This window comes from Panicum virgatum, chromosome 3K (assembly GCF_016808335.1).
Source record: "Panicum virgatum strain AP13 chromosome 3K, P.virgatum_v5, whole genome shotgun sequence".
Lineage (NCBI taxonomy): Eukaryota > Viridiplantae > Streptophyta > Magnoliopsida > Poales > Poaceae > Panicum > Panicum virgatum.
Window position 1 is genome coordinate 40,514,438 of NC_053138.1, and position 24,943 is coordinate 40,539,380.

Consider the following 24,943-nt stretch of genomic DNA (forward strand, 5'->3'; position numbering starts at 1 on the left):
CAGGGGCCGATCCGCGACCGCGGGTGCCCGAAGATGCACTGCTTGAAGCGGCCGACCAGAGCCGTAAGTCTTCTTATCTCTTCCGTGTTGTTCTGCTTTTTGTCCCGAGTTGTTCTATTTTTGCCTTGGAGTCGTTTCTACCCTGCTTCTTCGTATGCAGGGCACCCGTTGGGTTGTAACCAACTCGGAATGCCTTTGTGAATGCAGGAAAAAGTTTTGGAGTTGTGGTCTCCCGCTCCCCTGCCAGAGGGGGATGCAGGGAAGGACGCTGCCGCCCCGGCCGATCTGAAGAAGCCGGAGGCAGAAGATCTGGAGGTGTCATCCGACACGTCCATTGGGGACAGGTCGGATGTTGAAGTTGTAGGCGTCAACGCCCCTCCGCCCGCGCCGAGGAGGAGGAGGCATGCTGTCAGGAAGACCCCGGCCTCCAAGGCTGGCTTGAGGAGTGCCCTGCCCAAGGGAGGCTCCGCCACCGCCTCAAGGTCGGGGAGTGAAGAGCTGGAAGTGGTGGCCGGGCTGGCGCGCATTGGAGGGATTGGATCTCCTCCGCTCGTGCCCCGACCACAGCCACCCGTTGCGCCGCTGAGGCTATCTTTCACCGCTCGCCGGAGCACAGGGTAAGTGAAGTTTGCTTGTGCGGTCTCTTTGTTTGTTTTGGATCGCCACTTGTATCCTAACACTGTGGAATTTTGGCTTCACAGGACGTGGAAGGCGGAGCGGTCCGCTGTTGAGACCCGCCGGATCGAGGCGGCTAGCTCCAATCAGTTAGTGGAGAGTTCGCCGCGGTCCTGTGCTCACTGGGAGACGACGCCGGGCTAGGCAGAGGCAGAGGACACCGGGCGATCCGCGGCCCGAAAGGCCATACCGATGGGGGTGGCAGAAGTGTCACTTGCGCCGCTATCGCCTCTGCCATAGGAGACCCTGAGCTGGGAGTTGTTACCCACTCATTAGGGCACTGTTCTGCCCGGGGTCCTGGTGGCGGAGGAGCAGGAGGCCGAAGGTGACGAGCCGGCCAAGTTGGCGGAGTTGCTCCAGGCTGCCGCACTCCGCGCGGCGGAATCAGCCGAGGTAGGCTGACATTCCTTGCTTGTGTAGTTGTTCGTGTCGTACTGGATTTTGAGCTGATTGCCTTTTTCTTGTTAGGCACTGGCCGGCCTGATCCAGCGGGCTGCTGAGAGGATGCGGGGGGCCCCGGCCGCGGACGGCTGACTCGAGCAGCTCGAGTCCCGGCTGGCTGAGTTGGAGGCGCAAAACCGCCTGCTGGACAAGCAACGGGTGGAGACAGAGAAGGCCCTCGCGGACGAGAAGCGGGGTAAGTGGCGTACCACGTGTTGTGCCGACTCATTTTTGTTCAAGCTAATCGATACCCTCTCAGGGCTGCAGAAGGAGGTCCGCACCCTGAAGTGCGACCTGACGGCCTGTGAAAAGGCCAACACCGAGCTGCAGAAGACTCGGGAGGCCGCGGAGGCCAGGGAGGATTCCACGGAGCGCAAGCTCCGCCTGGAGTGCTAGGCGCACGAAGGTATGGTTCTGGAACTGCTCTGTTTCTTTTTCAGAACCAACTCGCAGGGAGTTGAGATGAGACCGTGCTGATAGGTGCGGAGGCTCGGCTTGCTGCGACAGTCACGGCCCTGGGGCAGGTTACCGGCAAGGTGAGCGCTGTCCTTGCTGCCATTGAGCCGAAGGGCACGGCCGCGGCAGAGGAGCTAGACGCACAGCTGGAGGCTTGTGAAGTCCCACTTCCCGGAGGCTGACTTGGAGCCGGTGGGTGATTGGATGGCGCCGGAACCTCGGACCTTGCCTGGGCGGACTACCTCGCCGATGCCTAGCTGATCACGGAGCGCATGGCGGCCGACCTGAACCTATAATTGTAGAGGCTGAGGGAAAAATGGTCAACAGGTGGCCATAAAACAATATTTATTTTGTATGTAAATAAATTTGCATGTGCTTGTGTTGGGCTCCGTAATCCGAGTTCCTGCTGTGTTGGCCGAGTAGTTAGGAAGAGACGACCCTGCGATGTGCCTTTGCTTTACGGGTTGAGAGCTGATCAACAAGCGCACGGGCGGTAGAAGGTGACGCAGGGTGGTTCCATGACTAGCAGGGTTGTGCTCGTAGCGACTGGTTACGTTGGGGGTGCCTACGCTGGGCAGACTTGGACGAGTCGGACTGGCTGAGCCCAGCGCCCGAGTGTAAGAGACGAGTCGGGCTGACCGACACATAGCCCCAGAGCATACTGGACGGGTCAGGGAGAAACAAATACGAATAACTGAAGACTTTGAACTTTATTAATAGCTGATGAGTAGAGTACATATCTCTATTTTTTTCTTCTACGGATAGAAGCGATGAAGGTGTTCGATGTTCCATGGATTGCCCATGTCCGTTCCATCTTTGTGCTGCAGCCTGTAGGTTCCTGGGACAACTACACTGCTCACAATGAAGGGTCCCTCCCATGGGGGAGTTAACTTGCCTCTGGGGGTCTGGACCCGTCGGAGTACCAGGTCACCGACGTTGAAGTCGCGCTGCTGGACATTTTTGTCATGATAACGACGTAGCTACTGCTCGTACCGGGCGTGCTAGAGGGCTACCATCAAACGGTGCTCCTCAGCTGAGTCGAGATCTATTCGCCGAGTTGTTTCGGCCTCTCCTTCGTTGTAGTTCTGGGTGTGCGGAGCACCAAAGGCAATATCCGTCGGGAGGATAGCCTCAGAGCCGTAGACCATGAAGAAGGAGGAGTAGTTGGTGGCCCGGCTTCTCTGCATGTGCAGCCCCCATACTACTCTGGGTAGTTCCTGGATCCACTTGGAACCATATTTTTCGATCGGATCGAAAATCCTAGCGTTGAGCCCCTAAAAGATCAAGCCATTAGCGTGTTCCACCTAGCCGTTGCACCTGGGGTGAGCCACGGAGGCATAGTACACATCGATGCAGCTTTTCTGGCAGAAGTCCCAGTATTCTGATCCGGTGAAGGAGGTGCCCAGGTCTGTGATGATCCGATTGGGCACTCCGAGCCTGTGTGTTATCTCCTAGATGAACTCGGCTGCCTTGGCTGCTGACGTGGTAGAGACCGGCTTCACCTCGATCCACTTGGTTAACATGTTGATGGCGATGAATATGTGGGTGTAGCCGCCTTGTGCTGTTTTCAGGGGTCCCACTGAATCGAGTCCCCGGCAGGCGAATGGCTATGATGGAGGAATCGTACGCAGAGCCTGAGCCGGGACGTGCTATTGCTTTGAGAAGAAATGGCATCCTGGGCATCGTCTGATGATGGCTTGAGCGTCGGCCGGGGCCGTCGGCCAATAGAAGCCTAACCTAAAAGCTTTGCCCGCCAGGGTGGAATCTCCTGCATGGTTTCCGCAAATTCCCGAATGGATCTCGCTGAGGAGTCGAACTCCATCTGACTGGGAGATGCACTTGGAAAGGGTTCCTGAAGAGGCTGAGTGCCTGAACAACTTGATTCTGACGACAACGTAGCTTGCGGCTCGGCGGGCGAGTCGCTCGTGCTCCTTGTCCTTCGGGTAGGACTTATTGTTGATGATGAAGTCGAGTATCAGGGCTCGCCAATCTGGATCGGTGACCAGTACTTCCTGGCCTAGGGCTGGCACTAGGTCAGATTTGGTAGTAGGTTCCTTCTCGATCTTGACAGTGGGGGAGTTGAGAGCCTGCACGAAGATGCCGCCCAGGACAAGTGCCCGCTTGGAGCCCAGCTTGGAGAGTACGTCAGCTGCCACGTTGTAGTCTCAGAGGACGTGATGAAATTTCAGGCCGTAGAAGTGGGCCTCGAGATTGCGGATATCCTTGCAGTAGGCGTCCATCTTCTCCTGGGTGCAGTCCTAATCCTTGTTGACTTGCTGAATGACGACTTTGGAGTCACCATACGCGAGTAGCCTCTTGATGCTGAGTGAGGCCGCGATCCTGAGGTCGTGGATGAGGGCCTCGTACTCGGCCGTGTTGTTGGTGGCCTTGAAGAGTAGCTGCAGGACATATTTTAGTTGCTCACCTCTCGGGGAGATGAAGAGGATGCTTGCCCCGTCGCCATCGAGGTTGAGGGCGCCGTCAAAGTACATGACCCAGTGCTCAAGTCATTCGTTAGGTGGTGGATCCTGAATCTCGATCCACTCGGCGATGAAGTCCGCCAGGGCTTGTGACTTGATGGTGGAGTGGGGGAGGAATTCGATGGAAAGGGCTCCCAGCTCCACCGACCACTTGACGACTCGGCCATTGGCGTCTCTGTTGTGAAGTATGTCGCCGAGGGGGAAAGAAGAAACCACCTTGACATTGTGCGCTTGAAAGTAGTGGCGCAGCTTCTTGGACGTGATGAGGATCGCGTAGAGGAGTTTCTGCACCTGAGGATAGCGCAGCTTGGACTCACCGAGTACTTCACTGATGAAGTAGATGGGTCATTGTACTTTGTAGACATGGCCCGTCTCATCTCGTTCGATGACCAGGGCAGTGCTAACCACGTGCGTAGTTGCCGCGATGTAGAGGAGTAGCGTTTCTCCGTCTTCTGGAGCTGTTAAGACTGGTGGAGTTGTGAGGAAATCTTTTAGCTGCTAGAAGGCTGCGGCGGCTTCCTCATTCCACTCGAATTTGTCCGACTTCCTGAGAAGTTTGAAGAAGGGCAGGCCTCTGTCGCCGAGTCAACTGATGAACCAACTTAAGGCGGCCATGCAACCTGTAAGCTTCATCAGATCCTTCTTGCACCTGGGTTGCTTCATGAATCTGATAGCATTGATCTTTGTTGGGTTGGCTTCGATTCCCCGGCTGCTTACGATGAAGCCGAGTAGTTTGTCTGCCGGGACACCGAAGACGCATTTGGTGGGGTTGAGCTTCCATTTGAATCTCCTGATATTTTCAAATGTTTCTTGTAGGTCGGCACTGAACTGATCACTGGACCTAGTCTTGATGATGACATCATCCACATAAGCCTCGGCGTTGTGCCCGATCTGCCCCTGGAGGCATTTCTGGATGGCCTTCTGATAGGTGGCGCCTGCGTTCTTGAGGCCGAATGTCATGGTGTTGTAGCAGTACACCCCAAAGGGCGTGATGAATGATGTCTTCTCTTGATCCAACTTCTTCAAGGCAATCTGATGGTAGCCAGAGTAGCAATCAAGAAAAGAGAGGAGCGTGCACCCGGCTGTCGAGTCAACAACCTGGTCGATGCGCTGGAGAGGAAAAGGGTCTTTAGGGCAGTGCTTGTTGAGATCCATGTAATCGACACACATTCTCCATTCGCCATTTTTCTTTTTTACATGGACTGGGTTTGCCAGCCACTCCGGATGTGTGACTTCTCAGATAAAACCAGCGGCTAAGAGCCGGGTTACCTCTACCCTAATTGCCTCCTTCTGATCTTGAGCGAAGCGATGCAGCCGTTGCTTGACGGGTTGCGCCTTCTCATTGAGATCCAAGGAGTGCTCAGCCTCCTCCCTCGGTACGCCTGGCATGTCAGAGGGATTCAATGTGAAGATATCCTAGTTGGCGCGGAGGAAAGATGTGAGCGCGAGTTCCTATGCGGGGCTGTCTTGTCGGGGTGGTTGTCGCTGAGGACAATCGCCTTCATCTGGCTGTCAGGGTGCAGCTGGGACTCTGGCGCCGAGTTGTTGGACGGCTTCTGGAGCTGGTTCATTGTGAGGGCCTTTGCCGCCTGAGCGACCATGGCCTGGTTGTTGCTTCTATCCAAGGCCTCGGCGGTGTTGATGTTCTCCATCTCACAGGAGTGAGACATCTAGATGTTGCCACAGATGGAAACTCCGTTTGGAGCCGGCATCTTCAAGAGAAGATATGTGTGGTTGGGGATCACCATGAACTTGGCGAGAGCTGGTCTCCCCAGTATAGCATGGTAGGAAGTCTCGAATGGGGCCACCTAAAAAATGATGGACTCCGTGTGGTAGTTGTCCCGGGTGCCGAAGGTGATGGGGAGGGTGACCTTGCCAACCGGAGTTGAGCCCGCACCCGGGATGATGCCATAGAAGGCCTGGTCTGAAGGAACCAGCTTAGTCATGTCGAAGCCCATGTCCTCCAGAGTTTTAGCGAAGATGATATTGAGGGCGCTGCCCCCGTCGATGAGTACCCTAGCCAGACGGATCTGGCATATCAGTATATCACTGGGTTGACCACGAGCGGGTAAGCACCTGGCCTAGGTAGGTGGACCAAGTGGTCGCACCGGTCGAAGGTAATTGGGATCTCTGACCAGCAAAGAGGCTCAACCGGGTGCCTGAACACCGAGTTGACGTCGCGATTGTGCAGCTTGATGCTACGCTTGCAGGACGGGGTGCTGGAGCCTCCGAAGATGATATTAACCACCCATTGCTCCTCCTGGAAGGTGCCGGGTGACCGGTTGCCCTGCTGGTCCTCCTCGTCTCGCCTGGGCAAGCGGTTCCTGCGGCCATGGCCACGGGAGCTTCTGGAGCTACCCGGCCTTTCGCAGTCATCGAGCCTGGGCCGCTTGGGTTCCACTGGAGCGACGCAGTTGGAGAGGGCGTGACATTCTCGCGCGGTGTGGTTGGTGTCTTTGTGCCAGGGGCACTTGGAGTCGAGGAGCCTATCGAGCTCCTCCTGATCGAGGGGGGTAAGCTGCTGAGGCCGTTCAGCAACAACGACAGTGTTGTCGGGGCCACGCTTGCGGTCGTGGGCCTTGGATGACTCGGCGCGGTCGCGGTCCTTGCTGTGACGTGGTGGACGATCTCCTCTTGGGCGAGCCGGATCGTCGTCCCTTTGGTGAGGACGATCGACAGGCTCGCGGCGATCCATGTGGCGGCGTTGTGCGCGCTCGGCGTCCTCCATGTCGGCGTGCTTGTTGACGATGGCCATCATGTCGGAGACGGTCTTGGGGTTGGACTCAAACATCTTTCTCCATAGTTCGACGCTATGGAGGCCTTGGTGGAAGTGGTAGATCACGTCCCTATCATCGACTTCCGTAATTGTATTACGGTTAGCAAAGTACCTTTTGATGTAGTCACGCAGGGACTCGGAGGGTCGTTGCGTAATGCTGCCCAGATCCCATCTGGTTTTGGGGCCCGGGCAGGCTGCTTGGTAGTATTGGACGAAGGTGATGCAGAGGTCCTGCCAGCTATTGATCGAGCCGGCAGGAAGAGACTCGAGCCAGTTCTGTGCTTGCCGGCTCATCATCACCGGGAAGTATGCCGCCATGATGTCGTTGTTGCTGTTCGCTGCTCAGACGGCGATGGAGTAGGTGCGCAACCATGTCTTGGGGTCGGACTCGCCATCGAACTTTTCGATGTGGACCGGCTTGAAGGTTGAGGTCATCGTCGTGGGGTCGGTCATCGTAGTTGTTGCGGATGTGGCCGGGTGCACCGTGCTCGTCGTCGTAGCGGCGACGTCGTTCCCGCTCGGCGTTGTCCCGTTGGCGATGGCAGTTGTCGATGCGGGGTCGAAGATCTCGGTGGGCGAGATGGTCGCGAAGGTCAGGCTGGTCAACCTCTTCATCGCGGCGATGAGGATGCACTGAGCGGTTGGAGCTTGATTGCCCCCGATGGTTGGAATACTCCCTTCTCAGGCCCTGGGCCTAGGTTGCTGCAACATGTAGATGAGCGCGAGCTTTTGCAATCTTGGGGGTTTGGGGTAGTCCCTCGAATACCTGGAGGACGGCGGCCATGTTGGCGGATGGCGTGGCAAAGACTTGATGACCATCGTAATCCAGGACGAACTCGTTCTCGAGGTTCCTAGGCCTTGGCGGTGATGGACGCCTCCGTGCAACCTTGGGGTTGCGACGCTCAGTGTTTTCGAGATCTTCCTCGGTCTGAAGGATGACTTTCTCATTGGCCCGTTGGTCGGCACGGAGGCCGTTGCGGTGAAGACGCTCCGCCCGCTGTTGGTCATCCTCACCGGTGAAGGATTCGGAGTCCACCGAGACGACCGAGATCTGGCGCCGGTCGTCGGGGTTGCTGCGGTTGGGTGGGAGGGTGAAGACAGCCGCCTGATACCCAACCTCAGTACATGAGGGTGGATCAGATTGGATCGGATCCGAGTCAGACTGATCCAACTTGGTGATGCGCAGGCTGCTCATACGTACTCGGATCTGATCCGAGTAGGCCGCGGAGTTGTTGCGCAGTCCATACGGAAGGGCAGCCGAGCCGCCTGGACGACCCAGCACAGTCTCACCTAGTTGAATGGACTCGGCAAGGGACTTGGTGACACGATCTATTCTGGAGATTAGATCGTTGTTGCAGATGACCGGCCAACACGTTGCCCTGGGGCGAACGATCGGAGGTTCATTGATGTCAAGTTCAGAAACTCAACGAGTGATGGAGCTTTGAGCCGTCAGATCAGATCTGATGCTGATGGAGTTGCCGCTCTCAGTAATCGAGGGGCTGGTGGGTGGGTTCTGAGGAACTGTAGTTTCCTGGAAACTACCGAAGGTGAAGGCGAATCCGGTGGTGGCCTCCATCTGGATGCTGACGTTGGTGGAGAAGAAGACGCCGGATCTTGCTGCCAGCGTGCTCGCTGTAAGGACTCCTGAGAAATCTCCCCTACCTGGCGCGCCAACTGTCGGATTGCTTATCCGGCAAGTCCACCAGGGGTATGCCCGGCGGTAGATTTGTAGGTGAAGAGGGGATTCCAGAGCCAAGAACTAGATGGTTGCGAGTTGACGCTAGGGTTTAGATAGGTTCGAGCCACTCAGGAGCGTAATACCCTACGTTTTGTGTTGTGTGTATTGAGCTTGACGATGAACAATGCAGATGGGATGATATATATGTTCTATTGGTCCCCTCACGGCGCCTTTATAGGCTAGGTGCCGTGGGTTACAAGTAAGGGAAGATATCTACTCGGGTTGTTACATGGAATCTGGTCGGAATACAAATCCACGCCTTGATTGTAACACCCGGTTTATAAAAGGACATAAACCGAGCAATCATATACGTGCCAGGATCAAGTCACACGTATATACAACAGAATGAACAATATATCACAGCACATATCACGAATAAGTCATAATAAATCGAAATACGAATGTTATTTATTACATTAATGACAAAAATGTCTGATACAGCGGAAGCGAAGTACAAATACGATAAAAGCTCTCCGAAACTGAGCAGGGCGCCACTAGGGACGTCGACTGGGAGACGAACGCCTAAAAGTCCTCGTAGTCCTGGTAGCGCTGAGCGAACTCCCTCGCGTCGGCAGGAACTGAGCAGCAGTAGAGTATCCAAGAGGAAAAAGTAGAGAAGAGGCAAGAGTGAGTACACAACTTGTACTCAACAAGTATAACACAAACTATGAGGCTCTAAGGTTGGCTGACTGACTGCATTAGCTTTTGAGTGTTGGCAAAATTTTATTAAAGCTATTTACTACGAGTTGATGAATTACCATTAACCCAGTTACATAGTAATTAGTCAAATTTAATCATGATACTACTGAGAACCATACCAAACCAAGCCACCCGGGGAAACCTGCCTCGTCAAAGGAAGATAACCCCACTAATCAAAAGGAGGATCTGGGCCGCTCATGACCGTGAGCACGGCTAGTATACCAGTTTTACACTCTGCAGAGGTTGCACATCTTTACCCACAAGTCGTGAGCTACGCCAGTTGTTCATCACACTTCCGTAGGTGAGATGACTAGCAAACTCACTACGAGGCCGTTACAAAGGACACGTTGGTAAGGTGTAACCGCTAAGGATTCAGTCAATGCAATGATGGTGCCCACCTCGAGGGGGTACAAGACACACAGACCGGCCTCGTAGCTTGACCACCATTGAAGCTCGACTCCCCTCTTGCCCCGCAGGTAAGTTACTCCCGAACCAAAATGACCTAATTAGTAAGCCAAGACCGTCCCATTCCAGTCTTGTGGTAGCGCTGTTGTCCCAGGTTGTCGCTCTATGAACCGGTCCTTATGGAGAGTGGCCAACCCAGCAGTAAGCACCGTGCTGGCCCCCTAAACCATGTTTCTAACAAAACCAATTTTAACGAGACGTGAGCCACTCAAGTCACACAGAGGGCCACTCTCAGAATTAAGTTCAAGTAAACCATTAATCAAATTAATTAAAAAGGACCATTAAGTGTTATAGCGCGGCACCTCGCACAACTAACCAAAATGCAACCCAAAGGGCATATAAAGGATATAAAGTGGCTAGGAAATCCTTATAGGCATACAGTATTAAAATGTAGTATGAAAATGTATTTAAAGGTGATAGGTTATTCATGTTATACATGCCTTCCTCGTACTGCTCTAGCTGCTGCTCAAACTGCTCCAAAGATGGCTGCTCCGGGTACGGGTACTGGGGCTCCTCAGATGGATCAACGTCTACTCACGAACACATGGCCAAAACAATGCACAAAAATAAGCATACAAGCAAACACTAACAAAAACTAAGAAACAGTACATTAATACATAAAAACAGCAAGAAAAACTAAGCCTAAACTGTTCCACGCGTTACAACGATCGCGTGGACATAAAGAACACTTAAAACGGAGCTAAAACGCATAATCTAGGCCAAAAACAACTTCTAGGGGCTTATCTGCGAGAAAAACTAGGTTCCAGGGGGTTTTCTGCAAAAACCGGGGGCCTAAACATAATTAAACCTTAGTTCTAGGGTCTAACGTGCAAAAACTCCAAGGCTAGACGGCGGGTTCTAATACTGGAAAGTGCAGGGGCCTACGTGAGTAAAACAGGACTAAACTGGAAATAGTTTTGAACTAGCCAGGAGTGCGGGTTGATAAAAGAAAACCTCAGGGTCTCTTTAACAAAAGTGCCAGGGCGAACCGGTACGCAGTGATTTCGGCCGCTGGATCCAGATCTAACGGTCCAGATCGGATCCAAACAGGTTCTAATCGTGGGCGTTGGCCTCTGATCTAACGGCCCGAGTGAAAAGGGGCGGGGAACGGCGGCGGAAGGCGCCGGCGGCGTACTCCCGCGGCGGCGCAGCGCCGGAGAAGACCGAACTCGGTCTTCCCGGGGCGGATTCGAACGGGGGCTGGGTCGGGAGGCACCTACGCGGTATGCGTAAGCCACTGGTGGCGTCAGGAGGTGGGTTCGAGGCTTCGAGCGTGAAGCTCGACGAAGATGGCGGCTCGTCGGCACAGGGCTCGCCGATGAGCTCGCGCTGGGCGGTTCTGAGGCTGGGGTCTGGGTCTGTGGGTTCGGCGTGTGAGCACAGGGCCATGGCAGGACACGGTGGGGCTAGGCAGCGCTGCAGTGAGGTCCGCCGCGGCGGAGCAGGGCGGGTGCGGCGGCGGGAGCGCTGGCGTGCGGTGCCTGGGCTCCGTTGTGGGTCACGGGCTACGACAACTCATGCAAAAGGAAGAGGGGGCCGGGGTGTAGCTCACCGAGCACTGGATTGGACGGGGGCGCGGCACAGTGGCGGAATTCCGGCGGCACAGGCGCGGCTCGACGGAGCGCTCACACGGAAATTCCCGTGCAGTGCGGGGTCGGGGTCGGGGAAGAAGAGGTCGACGGCGCTCCTGACTCCAAGGCGAAGTCGTGGCGTCGACTTGCGGAGGCGGAGCGGCGGCGGAAGAGTGTGTCCACGGCGGCGCAGGTTCTCTGCTCCGACTCCGGGAACATGGGCGGCGCGGCTACAGTTTTGGGGTGGCGGTGCTAGCGGGATAGGATGCGGGGGGTCCGGGGGTGCGGCTGGGGTTAAGAAGGGCAGGGCCGGGGATCTCGGGGAGGCGTGCCGTGGGGGGCGCGGGCGTGATCCCCGGCGAGACGTTCGGGCGGTAGTTGCGCGCTGGAGAAGGAAAGGAGGGAGGAGGGCGATGACATGTGGGGCCTCTCGGTCAGACTCGGCGGTGACGGAACACGCGGCTGACGTGCGGGCCTAGGTGGCAGGCAGACGGGGCGGGCGCGCTGGCTTGGGCGCTGGGCGAGCGGGGTTTTGGGCCGGGGGAGTGGTGCTGCTGGCTGGGCCGGCTCGGGCTGGATGAGGGACGGGCTGGCGTTTGAGGAAAGAAAAAGAGAGTGGGCCGCCTGTGGGGAAGGAAGAGAGCGGGTTGGGCTTGCGTAGAGGGTGCTGGGCTTCGGCACGCTAGGCTGACAGGGGTTTGATTTGGCCCGGGATCTGGGATTGAGCTGGGTTTTGGGTTTTGCCTTTTCTATTTCTACTCCTCTCTCTCTCTATTTCTAATTCAAACAAAGTTTGAATTCAAATACAAATTTGAATTCAAACCACACTCAAATATTTAAAACTATGCACCAGCATGAATGCAACACCAAAATCTAAACCTATGATAAAATTTTAATTACTTAAGGAACAAAATTTTAGATTAAATGCAAGTCTAACACAATAAACCTTAGAAATTAAATAAAGCCAATTAAATTCATTATAAATTGCTGAAATTTAAATTAGGGTGTTACAGACCCTACCCCCTTAAAGAAATCTCGTCCCCGAGATTTAGCTGGCCTGGCTAGCAAAGAGATCTGGATATGTCTTCTTTAGCTCGTCTTCTCGCTCCCATATAGCCTCAGCTTCACTGTGGTGACTCCACTGAACTCTGCACATCTTGATGTGCTTGTTCCGAGTAACCCTTTCTGATGTCTCCAGAATCTTCACCGGATGCTCAGTATAAGTCAGATCTTCGTGCATATCTACTACATCCAGTGGTGCCTGCTCCTCGGGTACTCGCAAACACCTCTTCAGCTGAGATATATGGAAGACATCATGGACTCCTGAGAGGCTGAGAGGTAACTCCAGGCGATAAGCAACTTCGCCTTTCCGCTCTAGCACCTTAAATGGCCCCACATACCGAGGTGCTAACTTCCCCTTGACATTGAATCTGCGGATTCCTCTCATCGGAGACACCTTCAAGTACACATAATCACCAACACTGAAAGTCAGGTCTCTCCGTTTGCCATCCGCATAGCTCTTTTGTCTGCTTTGTGCAATCCTCAGATTCTCTCGCACAGCCTGAACCATCTGCTCTGCATCATCTATGATCTCAGGGCCAAAGAGCTGCTTCTCACCAATCTGATCCCAATAGAGAGGAGTCCTGCACTTCCTGCCATACAATGCCACGAAGGGGGACTTCTTCAGACTGGCCTGATAGCTGTTGTTATATGAGAACTCAGCATAAGACAGGCACTTATCCCAACTTGTACCGTACTGAATGGCACAAGCTCTCAGCATATCCTCCAACACTTGGTTGGTTCTCTCTGTCTGCCCATCTGTCTTAGGGTGATAAGCCGTACAGAAACGCAGCTTCGTATCCAACGAATCATGGAGCTGCTCCCAGAATCGAGAAGTGAACTGAGACCCTCTGTCAGATATGATCTTCTTGGGCACACCATGCAAGCAGACAATCCGAGAGATGTTCAACTTAGCAAGTCTAGCACCGGAATAAGTAGTGTTCACTGGAATGAAGTGAGCAACCTTCGTCAGACGATCCACTACAACCCATATAGAGTTGTACCCTTTCTGAGTACGAGGCAATCCAACAATGAAGTCCATAGTGATTTCCTCCCATTTCCACTCTGGAATCTTCAAAGGCTGTAACAGACCTGCTGGCCTCTGATGCTCAGCCTTGACACGCTGACAGGTGTCACAAATAGCCACGTACTCTGCCACTGAACGCTTCATCCCATACCACCAGAAACGTTCCTTCAGATCATAATACATCTTCGTGCTGCCCGGATGAATAGAGTAAGCTGTATCATGGGCCTCACTCAGAATCAACTTCTGGAGATCATTCACATCTGGCACACAGATCCGGTTCTTGTACCACAAGGTACCCTGATCATCATCTCTGAAATGAGGAGCCTTGCCCTTCTTGAGCAACTCTCGAATCTCCTGCAGCTTCTCATCATCTTTCTGATGCTGCCTGATCTCTGACTCTAGAGTCGGTACTGCCTCAAACGCTGCACTGGAGGTATGATGCAAGAAGCCCAGACTCAACTGCTCGAACTCCTCGCATAACTCTGGAGGCATCTGGAAAGCCACGGCCATGTTGACATAACTTCTCCTGCTCAAAGCATCTGCAACAACATTGGCCTTGCCCGGGTGATAGTGAATCTCCAGGTCATAATCCTTGACTAACTCTAGCCATCTTCTCTGCCGCATGTTCAGCTCATTCTGTGTGAAAATGTACTTGAGGCTCTTGTGATCAGTGTAGATATCACACCGCTGCCCATACAAGTAATGCCTCCAAATCTTCAGAGCATGCACAACTGCGGCTAACTCAAGGTCATGAGTAGGATAGTTTAGCTCATGCCGACGTAACTACCATGAAGCATAAGCAATCACTCTGCCCTCCTGCATCAGAACACACCCAAGACCATCCTTCGAAGCATCACAATATACCGTGAACCTCTTGGTCTGGTCTGGCAGAGTCAGGACTGGCGCCGTAGTCAACCTTTTCTTCAGCTCTCAAAGGCCCTCTGACGCTCATCAGTCCAAACGAAAGCCACATTTTTCTCCAGCAAAGAAGTCAAAGGCTTCGCGATCTTGGAGAAATTCTCAATGAACCTCTGATAATATCCAGCTAAGCCCAAGAATGACCTGACTTCCTTTACTGTCTGCGGTGTCTCCCACTCGAGCACATCCTTCACCTTGCTCGGATCAACAGCAATGCCTCCCTGAGAGATAACATGACCGAGGAATGGAACCTCGTCAATCCAGAACTCGCACTTGCTGAACTTGGCATACAGCAGATGCTCCCTCAATCTCTGCAACACGAGCCTCAGATGCTCTTCATGCTCTTCCTCTGTCTTGGAGAAGATCAAAATATCATCAATGAAGATCACCACGAAGACATCCAAATAATCCATGAAAACCATGTTCATCAGATGCATGAAGAAAGCCGGGGCATTAGTCAAGCCGAAGGACATGACCGTATACTCATATAGCCCGTACTTGCAAGTGAATGCCGTCTTCGGAATATCCCCAGGACGGATCCTCAGCTGAAAATAACCCGAGCGAAGATCAATCTTCGAGAATATACAAGCACCTCGAAGCAGATCAAAGAGATCCTCGATACGAGGCAGTGGATGCTTGTTCTTGATGGTAACTGCATTCAGCTCCCGATAATCGACACACATTCTCTTCGAGTCATCCTTCTTATCTACTAGCAACAATGGAAAAGCCCAAGGAGAGAAGCTACGACGGATATAGCACTTGGCTAGCAACTCATCAATAGTTTTCTTGACTTCTTCATGCTCTATAGGTGCCATACGGTAGGGCCGCTTTGCGATAGGAGCTATGCCAGGCAAGAGATCAATACAAAACTCAATGGCGCGTTCAGGCGGCATACCTGGCAGATCATCTGGAAAGACATCCGGGAATTTAGACACCACGCGAATACCGTCCGTGGGTCTAGCCTCCATCTGATGAAGAAATCCCGAGGGCTCTGAAGCACTGACTGTCACCTCTTGGCCATCAGATGCTGTCAGGTGAACTGCCCGATGAGCACAATCAATTATGACTCCCCACTTGGCAAGAGTATCCATTCCCAGAATCACATCGATACCCTTGGTGTTTAGCACCCTCAGATCAGCACTGAACGTTGCCCCCCTTATGGCTACACTGACTTGGGGGCAAACAATATGGGATCTCAACTCCCCTCCCGGTGAAGAGACTAGCAGACACTTCCTTAATGCAGTGGTAAAGAAACTATGCTCCTCAACATATGACTTGGTGATGAAAGAATGAGTAGCACTAGTATCGAAAAGCACTGTAGCTGGATGGGAGTTGACCATGAACGTACCAATAACCACGTTAGGAGCCTCGGCCGCTGACTCGGCCGTCACGTGGTTCACCCGACCCTGTGCTGGCGCCGTGGACTGAGCTGGGCACCCCTGCTGTCCCACCTGCGCCTTCCGAGGGCAAGTGTTGGCGTAGTGCCCCGGCTGGCCGCAGTGATAGCACACGCGAGGAGGTGCTGGAGCCTACTGTCCGGCAGGAGGAGCTGCCTGCCGTGGAGCCTGAGGTGCTGGCGGAACTGGTGGAGCACGAGCCGGAGGTGCCGGTAACCTCGGGCCCTGACCTGCCTGCTGCTGTTGTCGAGGCGGGTACTGCTGCGGTGGTCTCTGCTGGTACTGCTGGGGAGGCCGGTACTGCTGCTGGTACTGCTGAGGCGGCTGGAGGCGAGGATGAGTGTTGCTGCCGGAAGCAATGTGGACAATCTTCCTCTTCTTGTCCTCCATCTCCAAGTGCTTGCGCTCAGTGTTGAGCGCGCTGTCAACCAGATGGTTGAAGTCGTCGAAGCGGAGGTTGAGCAGCGCGTACTGGAGGTAGTCCTCAAGGCCCTCCATGAAGTGCTCCTGCTTCTTGCGGTCATCCGCAACATCGGCAGGGGCGTAGCGAGCAAGCTGCAGAAAACGATCACGATACTCCGTGACCGACATAGTCCCCTGAAGTGACAAAGACAGATAGATATCGAAAGATTAACTCAAGATTCATAAGGATAGAACAAGGGGCATTAGCTCAAAAGAAACCGCGGAATGATTATATCTAAGATTACCTGCTTCAGTGCAAGGAACTCCTTCTGCTTCATCTTCATAACGCCCACGGGGACGTTGTGGCTGCGGAAATGCTCCCTGAACTGGAGCCAAGTGAGAGCCTCGTGGTCCTGAACTAGGTGGGACTCCCACCAGTCCAAAGCTGCCCCTCGCAGCTGTCCTGCTGCGTACAAGACTCTCTCCCGATCATCGCACTGGGCGATGTCCAGTTGGCGCTCCACTGCACGGAGCCAGTCGTCAGCCTGAAGAGGGTCGGACGTGTGAGAGAATGTCGGCAGGTGACCCCTCAAGAACTCGGCACGCCTGTCGCGAGGCTGCGGCGGTGGAGGAGGCGGAGGCTGAGTGTGAGCCTGCTGAAGAGCCTGAACAGTGTTGTTCAGGGTGGCCATCATCTGCATCTGGAGCTGGAAGTACTGCTCCGGAGTCAAAGGTGGAGGCATCGGGATCCCGGTCCCCTGGGTATTCTGACCCTGGTTGTTCTGCCCCTGCTGGTCAGAACCACGCCTGGTGTTCACCATCTGATTTTGGACAAAAGATTTCACGAGTAAGGATATTGCAGGAATAAATTCAGATGGATATGATAACTCTTTGCGGAAAAAGACTCAGCCATGATAAAGTAGACAGGATAGAGTGGACTGTTTTACCCCCCCAACGATCTAACTCATTTTATTAATTAATTAACTTTAACATCAGAGTGATTTTCTTTAAACAAATTTAAACTGCTAAGATATGCAATCAACCAAAGATCCAAATCAAACATTTGCATAATAACAAGCAGACAATTTTCACAACTTAGCCGAGTTTAACATACGACTCGACTAACACAACGCGTCGCAGAACGTGCTATCGTATTATTATAAAAGGGTCACCTAGCTGATACTTATGGTGGTCAGATGACTGATTCAGGCCAAAGTCTACGAAAACTATTCTTTTGAGAGAGAAATCAAGGCAAGACAGGTAAAAGGCATAGAATTTCAAGGGGTATAATAGTAAAATAGTTTCAGCAGGCAAGGATTGGAGAGAAGAAGACTTACAACTCGACCAGTTCTATCTAGGCCTCGTCCTACAGTCGATACGGCTATGATACCACTCTGTAACACCCGGTTTATAAAAGGACATAAACCGAGCAACCATATACGTGCCAGGATCAAGTCACACGTATATACAATAGAATGAACAATATATCACAGCACATATCACGAATAAGTCATAATAAATCGAAATACGAATGTTATTTATTACATTAATGACAAAAATGTCTGATACAGCGGAAGCGAAGTACAAATACGATAAAAGCTCTCCGAAACTGAGCAAGGCGCCACAGGGACATCGACTGGGAGACGAACGCCTAGAAGTCCTCGTAGTCCTGGTAGCGCTGAGCGAACTCCCTCGCGTTGGCAGGAACTGAGCAGCAGTAGAGTATCCAAGAGGAAAAAGTAGAGAAGAGGCAAGAGTGAGTACACAACTTGTACTCAACAAGTATAACACAAACTATGAGGCTCTAAGGTTGGCTGACTGACTGCATTAGCTTTTAAGTGTTGGCAAAATTTTATTAAAGCTATTTACTACGAGTTGATGAATTACCATTAACCCAGTTACATAGTAATTAGTCAAATTTAATCATGATACTACTGAGAACCATACCAAACCAAGCCACCCGGGGAAACCTGCCTCATCAAAGGAAGATAACCCCACTAATCAAAAGGAGGATCTGGGCCGCTCATGACCGTGAGCACGGCTAGTATACCAATTTTACACTCTGTAGAGGTTGCACATCTTTACCCACAAGTCGTGAGCTACGCCAGTTGTTCATCACACTTCCGTAGGTGAGATGACTAGCAAACTCACTACGAGGCCGTTACAAAGGACACGTTGGTAAGGTGTAACCGCTAAGGATTCAGTCAATGCAACGATGGTGCCCACCTCGAGGGGGTACAAGACACACAGACCAGCCTCGTAGCCTAACCACCATTGAAGATCGACTCCCCTCTTGCCCCGCAGGTAAGTTACTCCCGAACCAAAATGACCTAATTAGTAAGCCCAGACCGTCCCATTCCAGTCTTGTGGTAGCGCTGTTGTCCCAGGTTGTCGCTCTATGAACCGGTCCTTATGGAGAGTGGCCAACCCAGCAGTAAGCACCGTGCTGGCCCCCTAAACCATATTTCTAACAAAACCAATTTTAACGAGACGTGAGCCACTCAAGTCACACAGAGGGCCACTCTCAGAATTAAGTTCAAGTAAACCATTAATCAAATTAATTAAAAAGGACCATTAAGTGTTATAGCGCGGCACCTAGCACAACTAACCAAAATGCAACCCAAAGGGCATATAAAGGATATAAAGTGGCTAGGAAATCCTTATAGGCATACAGTATTAAAATGCAGTATGAAAATGTATTTAAAGGTGATAGGTTGTTCATGTTATACTTGCCTTCCTCGTACTGCTCTGGCTGCTGCTCAAACTGCTTCGAAGATGGCTGCTCCTGGGTACGGGTACTGGGGCTCCTCAGATGGATCAACGTCTACTCACGAACACATGGGCAAAACAATGCACAAAAATAAGCATACAAGCAAACACTAACAAAAACTAAGAAACAGTACATTAATACATAAAAACAGCAAGAAAAACTAAGCCTAAACTGTTCTACGCGTTACAACGATCGCGTGGACATAAAGAACACTTAAAACGGAGCTAAAATGCATAATCTAGGCCAAAAATAACTTCTAGGGGCTTATCTGCGAGAAAAGCTAGGTTCCAGCGGGTTTTCTGCAAAAACCGGGGGCCTAAACATAATTAAACCTTAGTTCTAGGGTCTAACGTGCAAAAACTCCAAGGCTGGACGGCGGGTTCTAATACTGGAAAGTGCAGGGGCCTACGTGAGTAAAATAGGACTAAACTGGAAATAGTTTTGAACTAGCCAGGAGTGCGGGTTGATAAAAGAAAACCTCAGGGTCTCTTTAACAAAAGTGCCAGGGCGAACCGGTACGCAGGGATTTCAGCCGCTGGATCCAGATCTAACGGTCCAGATGGGATCCAAACAGGTTCTAATCGTGGGCGTTGGCCTCTGATCTAACGGCCCGAGTGAAAAGGGGCGGGAACGGCGGCGGAAGGCGCCGGCGGCGTACTCCCGCGGCGGCGCAGCGCCGGGGAAGACCGAACTCGGTCTTCCCGGGGCGGATTCGAATGGGGGCTGGGTCGGGAGGCACCTACGCGGTATGCGTAAGCCACTGGTGGCGTCAGGAGGTGGGTTCGAGGCTTCGAGCGTGAAGCTCGCCGAAGATGGCGGCTCGGCGGCACAGGGCTCGCCGATGAGCTCGTGCTGGGCGGTTCTGAGGCTGGGGTCTGGGTCTGTGGGTTCGGCGTGCGAGCACAGGGCCATGGCAGGGCACGGTGGGGCTAGGCAGCGCTGCAGCGAGGTCTGCCGCGGCGGAGCAGGGCGTGTGCAGCGGCGGGAGCGCCGGCGTGCGGTGCCTGGGCTCCGTTGTGGGTCAAGAGCTACGACAACTCGTGCAAAATGAAGAGGGGGCCGGGGTGTAGCTCACCGAGCACTGGATTGGACGGGGGCGCGACGCAGCGGCGGAATTCCGGCGGCGCAGGCGCGGCTCGACGGAGCGCTCACACGGAAATTCCCGTGCAGTGCGGGGTCGGGGTCGGGGAAGAAGAGGTCGACGGCGCTCCTGACTCCAAGGCGAAGTCATGGCGTCGACTTGTGGAGGCGGAGCGGCGGCGGAAGAGCGTGTCCACGGTGGTGCAGGTTCTCTGCTCCGACTCCGGGAACACGGGCAGTGCGGCTAGGGTTTTGGGGTGGCGGCGCTAGCGGGATAGGATGCAGGGGGGTCCGGGGGTGCGGCTGGGGTTAAGAAGGGCAGGGCCGGGGATCTCGTGGAGGCGTGCCGTGGGGGGTGTAACACCCTAATTTAAATTCCAGCATTTATTAATAAATTTAATTGGCTTTATTTAATTTTCTAGGGTTTATTGTGTTTAGCCTTGCATTTAATTTAATTTTGTTTCATAAGTAATTAAAATTTATCATAGGTTTAAATTTTGGTGTTGCATTCATGCTGGTGCATACTTTTATTTGAGTGTGGTTTGAATTCAAATTTATATTTGAATTCAAACTTTGTTTGAATTAGAATTAGAAAAGGAACCCATAGCCCAAACCCAAAACAACCCGGCCCATTTCCTTTCCCGCGGCCCAGTCCGGCCCGACCCAGCCTCTCCCTCGTCCAGCCCGAGCCGGCCCAGCCAGCAGAGCCACCCCCCGGCCTAGTCCGCTCGCCCGAGCCCAATCCAGCACCTCGCGCCAGCAAGCACCCGCTCCCTCTGCGCGCGGCCCAGCACACGCTCGCGCAGCAGCCTGCTCGGCCTGCAGCCACACTCGCCCACCCCCTCACTGACCGTCCGGGCCCGCCTGTCGGCGCCATCTCCTTCCTCCTTCCCTTCTCCGGTGCGCCAACAGAACCCGAGCTTCTCGCCGGGGATCACATCCGCATCCCCCACGGCACGCCTCCCCAAGATCCCCGCAGGCCCTTAAATTGGCTCCCCACGGCCCCCCACTGCACCCCATCCACCCTCGCGCCGTCCCTCAACCCTAGCCGCCGCCTTCACTCGCTCCGCGGGAGCAGAGCTCCCTGCCCCGCTGCGCCCACGCTGCTCCGCCGAACCGCCGTCGTCCCAGACCCCGTAGCGGTTCCGTCCCGACGCCAGGAGCTTTCCCGAAGTCTCCAACCGTAACCCCGACCCGGGCAGCGCCCGGATTTCACCCACGACCTCACCGCCGGTAAACCCTCCGCCACCCCGAATCCACGCCTCCGGTGGCTCTCCTGTTCGACTGACCCTCGGTTTTCGTTCGCAGCACGACCCCGCGCCTTATTGAGGAGATCCAAGGCCGGAGCAACCTCTGCAGCGCCTTCTCCTCGAGCTCCGGTCAAGCGCCGCCTCTGCGCCGCCGCCAAATCCGCCGCCGACCCCTCTACGCTACGAATCCGTCCGCCCCATGCCCTCGGTGAGCCACGCCCCGGTCTGTTATACCCTTTGGGGCTAGTTTTTGTGGATCCGAAGCCCCAGCACCCCCAGAACCCCTTTCACCGGCGATGCTCCGCCTTGTACATCCGCCACCACCGCAACACACGCCGTCCCGAACCCCAATCCGCTACTCTGAGAGCACGAGTGTGTTACACATGCTACGCTCGACCTTTTGCGCTAAACCTGACCCAAATAGGGCTTTGTAGCCCCAGATTCCCTACTCCAGCGACCCCTCCGCCGCGGGAGCTCTGTCTCCGGCGAACTCCGCCGCCGCCGTCGCCCGCGGAGCACTTGAGCCATCCGATTTAGAACCCGTGGCTGAGATTAGATCACCCCGCGTTTAGATCCAAACCACCCGATCCCGATCTAACGGCCCGTAAGCGTAGATACCGGTTCGGCCGGTACCTTTTGCTAAAGAGCCCCCCGAATTCTGAATAATTAACCCGCAGTCCTACTCAATGTTAAAATTTTTCAAACCAGGCCCAGAATCTTGCACCGACCCCCCTGAGCTTTCCAGAAATCAAATCCGCCGTCCAGCCCTTGCCTTTTTGCGAGTTAAACCCCAGAGTTTTAGTTTAATTATGTTTTAGCCCTTAGTTTTTGCAGAAACCCCCCTGGAACTTCAGTTTTCTTACAAATAAGCCCCTAGAACTTGTTTTTAGCCTAGAAAATGTGTTTTAGCTCCGTTTTAAGCGTTCTTTATATCCACGCGATCATTGTAATGAGTAGAATAGTTTAGGCTTAGTTTTTCTTGCTGTTTTTATGTATTGATGTACTGTTTCTTAGTTTTTATTAATGTTTGCTTGTATGCTTATTATTGTGCATTGTTTTGGCCATGTGTTCGTGAGTAGACGTTGATCCATCTGAGGAGCCCCAGTACCACTACCCGGAGCAGCCATCTTCCGAGCACTTTGAGCAGCAGCCAGAGCAGTACGAGGAAGGCAAGTATAACATGAACAACCTATCATCTTTAAATACAATTTCATAACTGCATTTAATTATGTATGCCTATAAGGACTGTCCTAGCCACTTTATATCCTTTATATATCCCTTTGGGTTGCATTTGGTTAGTTGTGCTAGGTTGCTGCGCTATAACACACTCTGGTCCTTTTTAATTAATTTGATTAATGGTTTACTTGAACTTAATTCTGAGAGTGGCCCTCTGTGCTTCGTGCTTGGGTGGCTCACGTCTCGTTAAAATATGGTTTTTGTAGAAACATGGTTTAGGGGGCCAGCACGGTGCTTAGTGCTTGGTTGGCCACTCTCCATAAGGACCGGTTCATAGAGCGACAACCTGGGACAACAGCGCTACCACAAGGCTAGAATGGGATAGACTTGGTGTAATAATTAGATCTTTTTGGTTTGGAGTAACTTACCTGCGGGGTAGGGGCGGTAAGCTTCTATGGCCCTCGTGCTGACTGGCCTCGTCTGTGCTTGGTGTCTTGACGCCCACTAGACCTGCTCCATAGTCGCCGATCCACCCTCGCGGTTACTCCCTACCAACGAGATTCTTTGTAAAGGCCTCGTAGTGAGTCGCTAGCCATCTCACCTAAGGAAGTGTGATGAACCTCTAGCGTAGCTCACGACTTGTGGGTAAAGATGTGCAACCTCTGCAGAGTGTAAAACTGGTATACTAGCCGTGCTCACGGTTATGAGCGGCCCAGATCCTCCTTTTGATTAGTGGGGTTGTCTCCTTCTGACGAGGGAGATGCCTATCGGGGTTACCTTGGTGGCTTGGTTTCGGTTTGGTTCTCAGTAGTGACATGTTTAATCTTGATTAATTACTATGTAACTGGGTTAATGGTAATTCATCAACTCGTAGTAAATAGCTTTAAATAAAATTTTGCCAAGACTTAAAAGCTAATGCAGTCAGTCAGCCAGCCTAGAGCCTCATAGTTTGTGTTATACTTGTTGAGTACAAGTTGTGTACTCACTCTTGCCTCTTCTCTACTTTTTCCTCCTGGCTACGCTACTGCTGCTCAGTTCCTGCCGACACGAGGGAGTTCGCTCAGCGCTACTAGGACTACGAGGACTTCTAGGTGTTCGTCTCCCAGTCGACGTCCCTGTGGCGCCCTGCTTCAGCTTCGGAGAGCTTTATTCGTATTTGTACTTCGCTTCCGCTGTATCAGACATTTTTGTCATTAATGTAATAAATAACATTCGTATTTCGATTTATTATGTCTTATTCGTAATATGTGCTGTGATATACTGTTCATTCTGTTGTATATACGTGTGACTTGATCCTGGCACGTATATGATTGCTCGGTTTATGTTCTTTTATACACCGGGTGTTACAGAGTGGTATCAGAGCCGTATCGACTGTAGGACGAAGCCTAGATAGAACTGGTCAAATTTTAGGACTTCTTCTCTCCAATCATTGCCTGCTGAAACTATTTTACTATTATACCCCTTGACTTCTATGACTTTTTACCCGTCTTGCTTTGATTTCTCACTCTGAAGAATAGTTTTCGTAGATTTTGGCCTGAATCAGTCATCTGACCACCATGAGTATAGCTAGGTGACCTTTTTATAATAATACGATAGCACGTTCTGCGACGCGTTGTGTTAGTCGAGTCGTGTGTTAAACTCGGCTAAGTTGTGAAAATTGTCTGCTTGTTATTATGCTACATGTTTGATTTGGATTTTTGAATGATTGCATAGCTTATTAGTTTAAATTTGTTTAAAGAAATTCACTCTTATGTTAAAGTTAATTAATTAATAAAATGAGTTAGATCGTTGGGGGTAAAACAGTCCACTCTATCCTGTCTACTTTATCATGGCCAGCAGGGGCAGAACAACCAGGATCAGAACATCCAGGGGACCGGGATCCCGATGCCACCGCCTTTGACTCCGGAGCAGTACTTCCAGCTCCAGATGCAGATGATGGCCACCCTGAACAACACTGTTCAGGCTCTTCAGCAGGCTCACACTCAGCCTCCGCCTCCTCCACCGTTGCAGCCTCGCGACAGGCGTGCTGAGTTCCTGAGGGGTCACCCGCCGACGTTTTCTCACACGTCCGACCCTCTTCAGGCTGACGACTGGCTCCGTGCAGTGGAGCGTCAGCTGGACATCGCCCAGTGCGATGATCGGGAGCGAGTTCTGTACAGCAGCAGGACAGCTGCGAGGGGCAGCTTTGGACTGGTGGGAGTCCCACCCAGTTCATGACCGCGAGTCTCTCACTTGGCTCCAGTTCAGGGAGTGTTTCCGCAGCCACAACGTCCCCGCGGGCGTTATGAAGATGAAGCAGAAGGAGTTCCTTGCACTGAAGCAGGTAATCTTAGATATAATCATTCAGCGGTTTCTTTTGAGCTAATGCCCCTTGTTCTATCCTTATGAATCTTGAGTTAATCTTTCGATATCTATCTGTCTTTGTCACTTCAGGGGACTATGTCGGTCACGGAGTATCGTGATCGTTTTCTTCAGCTGGCTCGCTACGCCCTGCCGATGTTGCGGATGACCGCAAGAAGCAGGAGCACTTCATGGAGGGTCTTGAGGACTACCTCCAATACGC

At 52.8% G+C, this 24,943-nt stretch overlaps 1 protein-coding gene across 1 annotated transcript; it reads right to left on the reverse strand.

The window, feature by feature from the left end:
- Positions 1-5,860: 5,860 nt before the first annotated feature.
- On the reverse strand, positions 5,861-7,146 carry LOC120700913. The gene is made up of 2 exons (XM_039985110.1): positions 6,161-7,146; positions 5,861-6,068 (listed from the first exon to the last, which is right to left on the reverse strand). Exons 1-2 carry the CDS (start codon positions 7,144-7,146, stop codon positions 5,861-5,863), a joined length of 1,194 nt encoding a protein of 397 aa, XP_039841044.1.
- Positions 7,147-24,943: the final 17,797 nt, after the last annotated feature.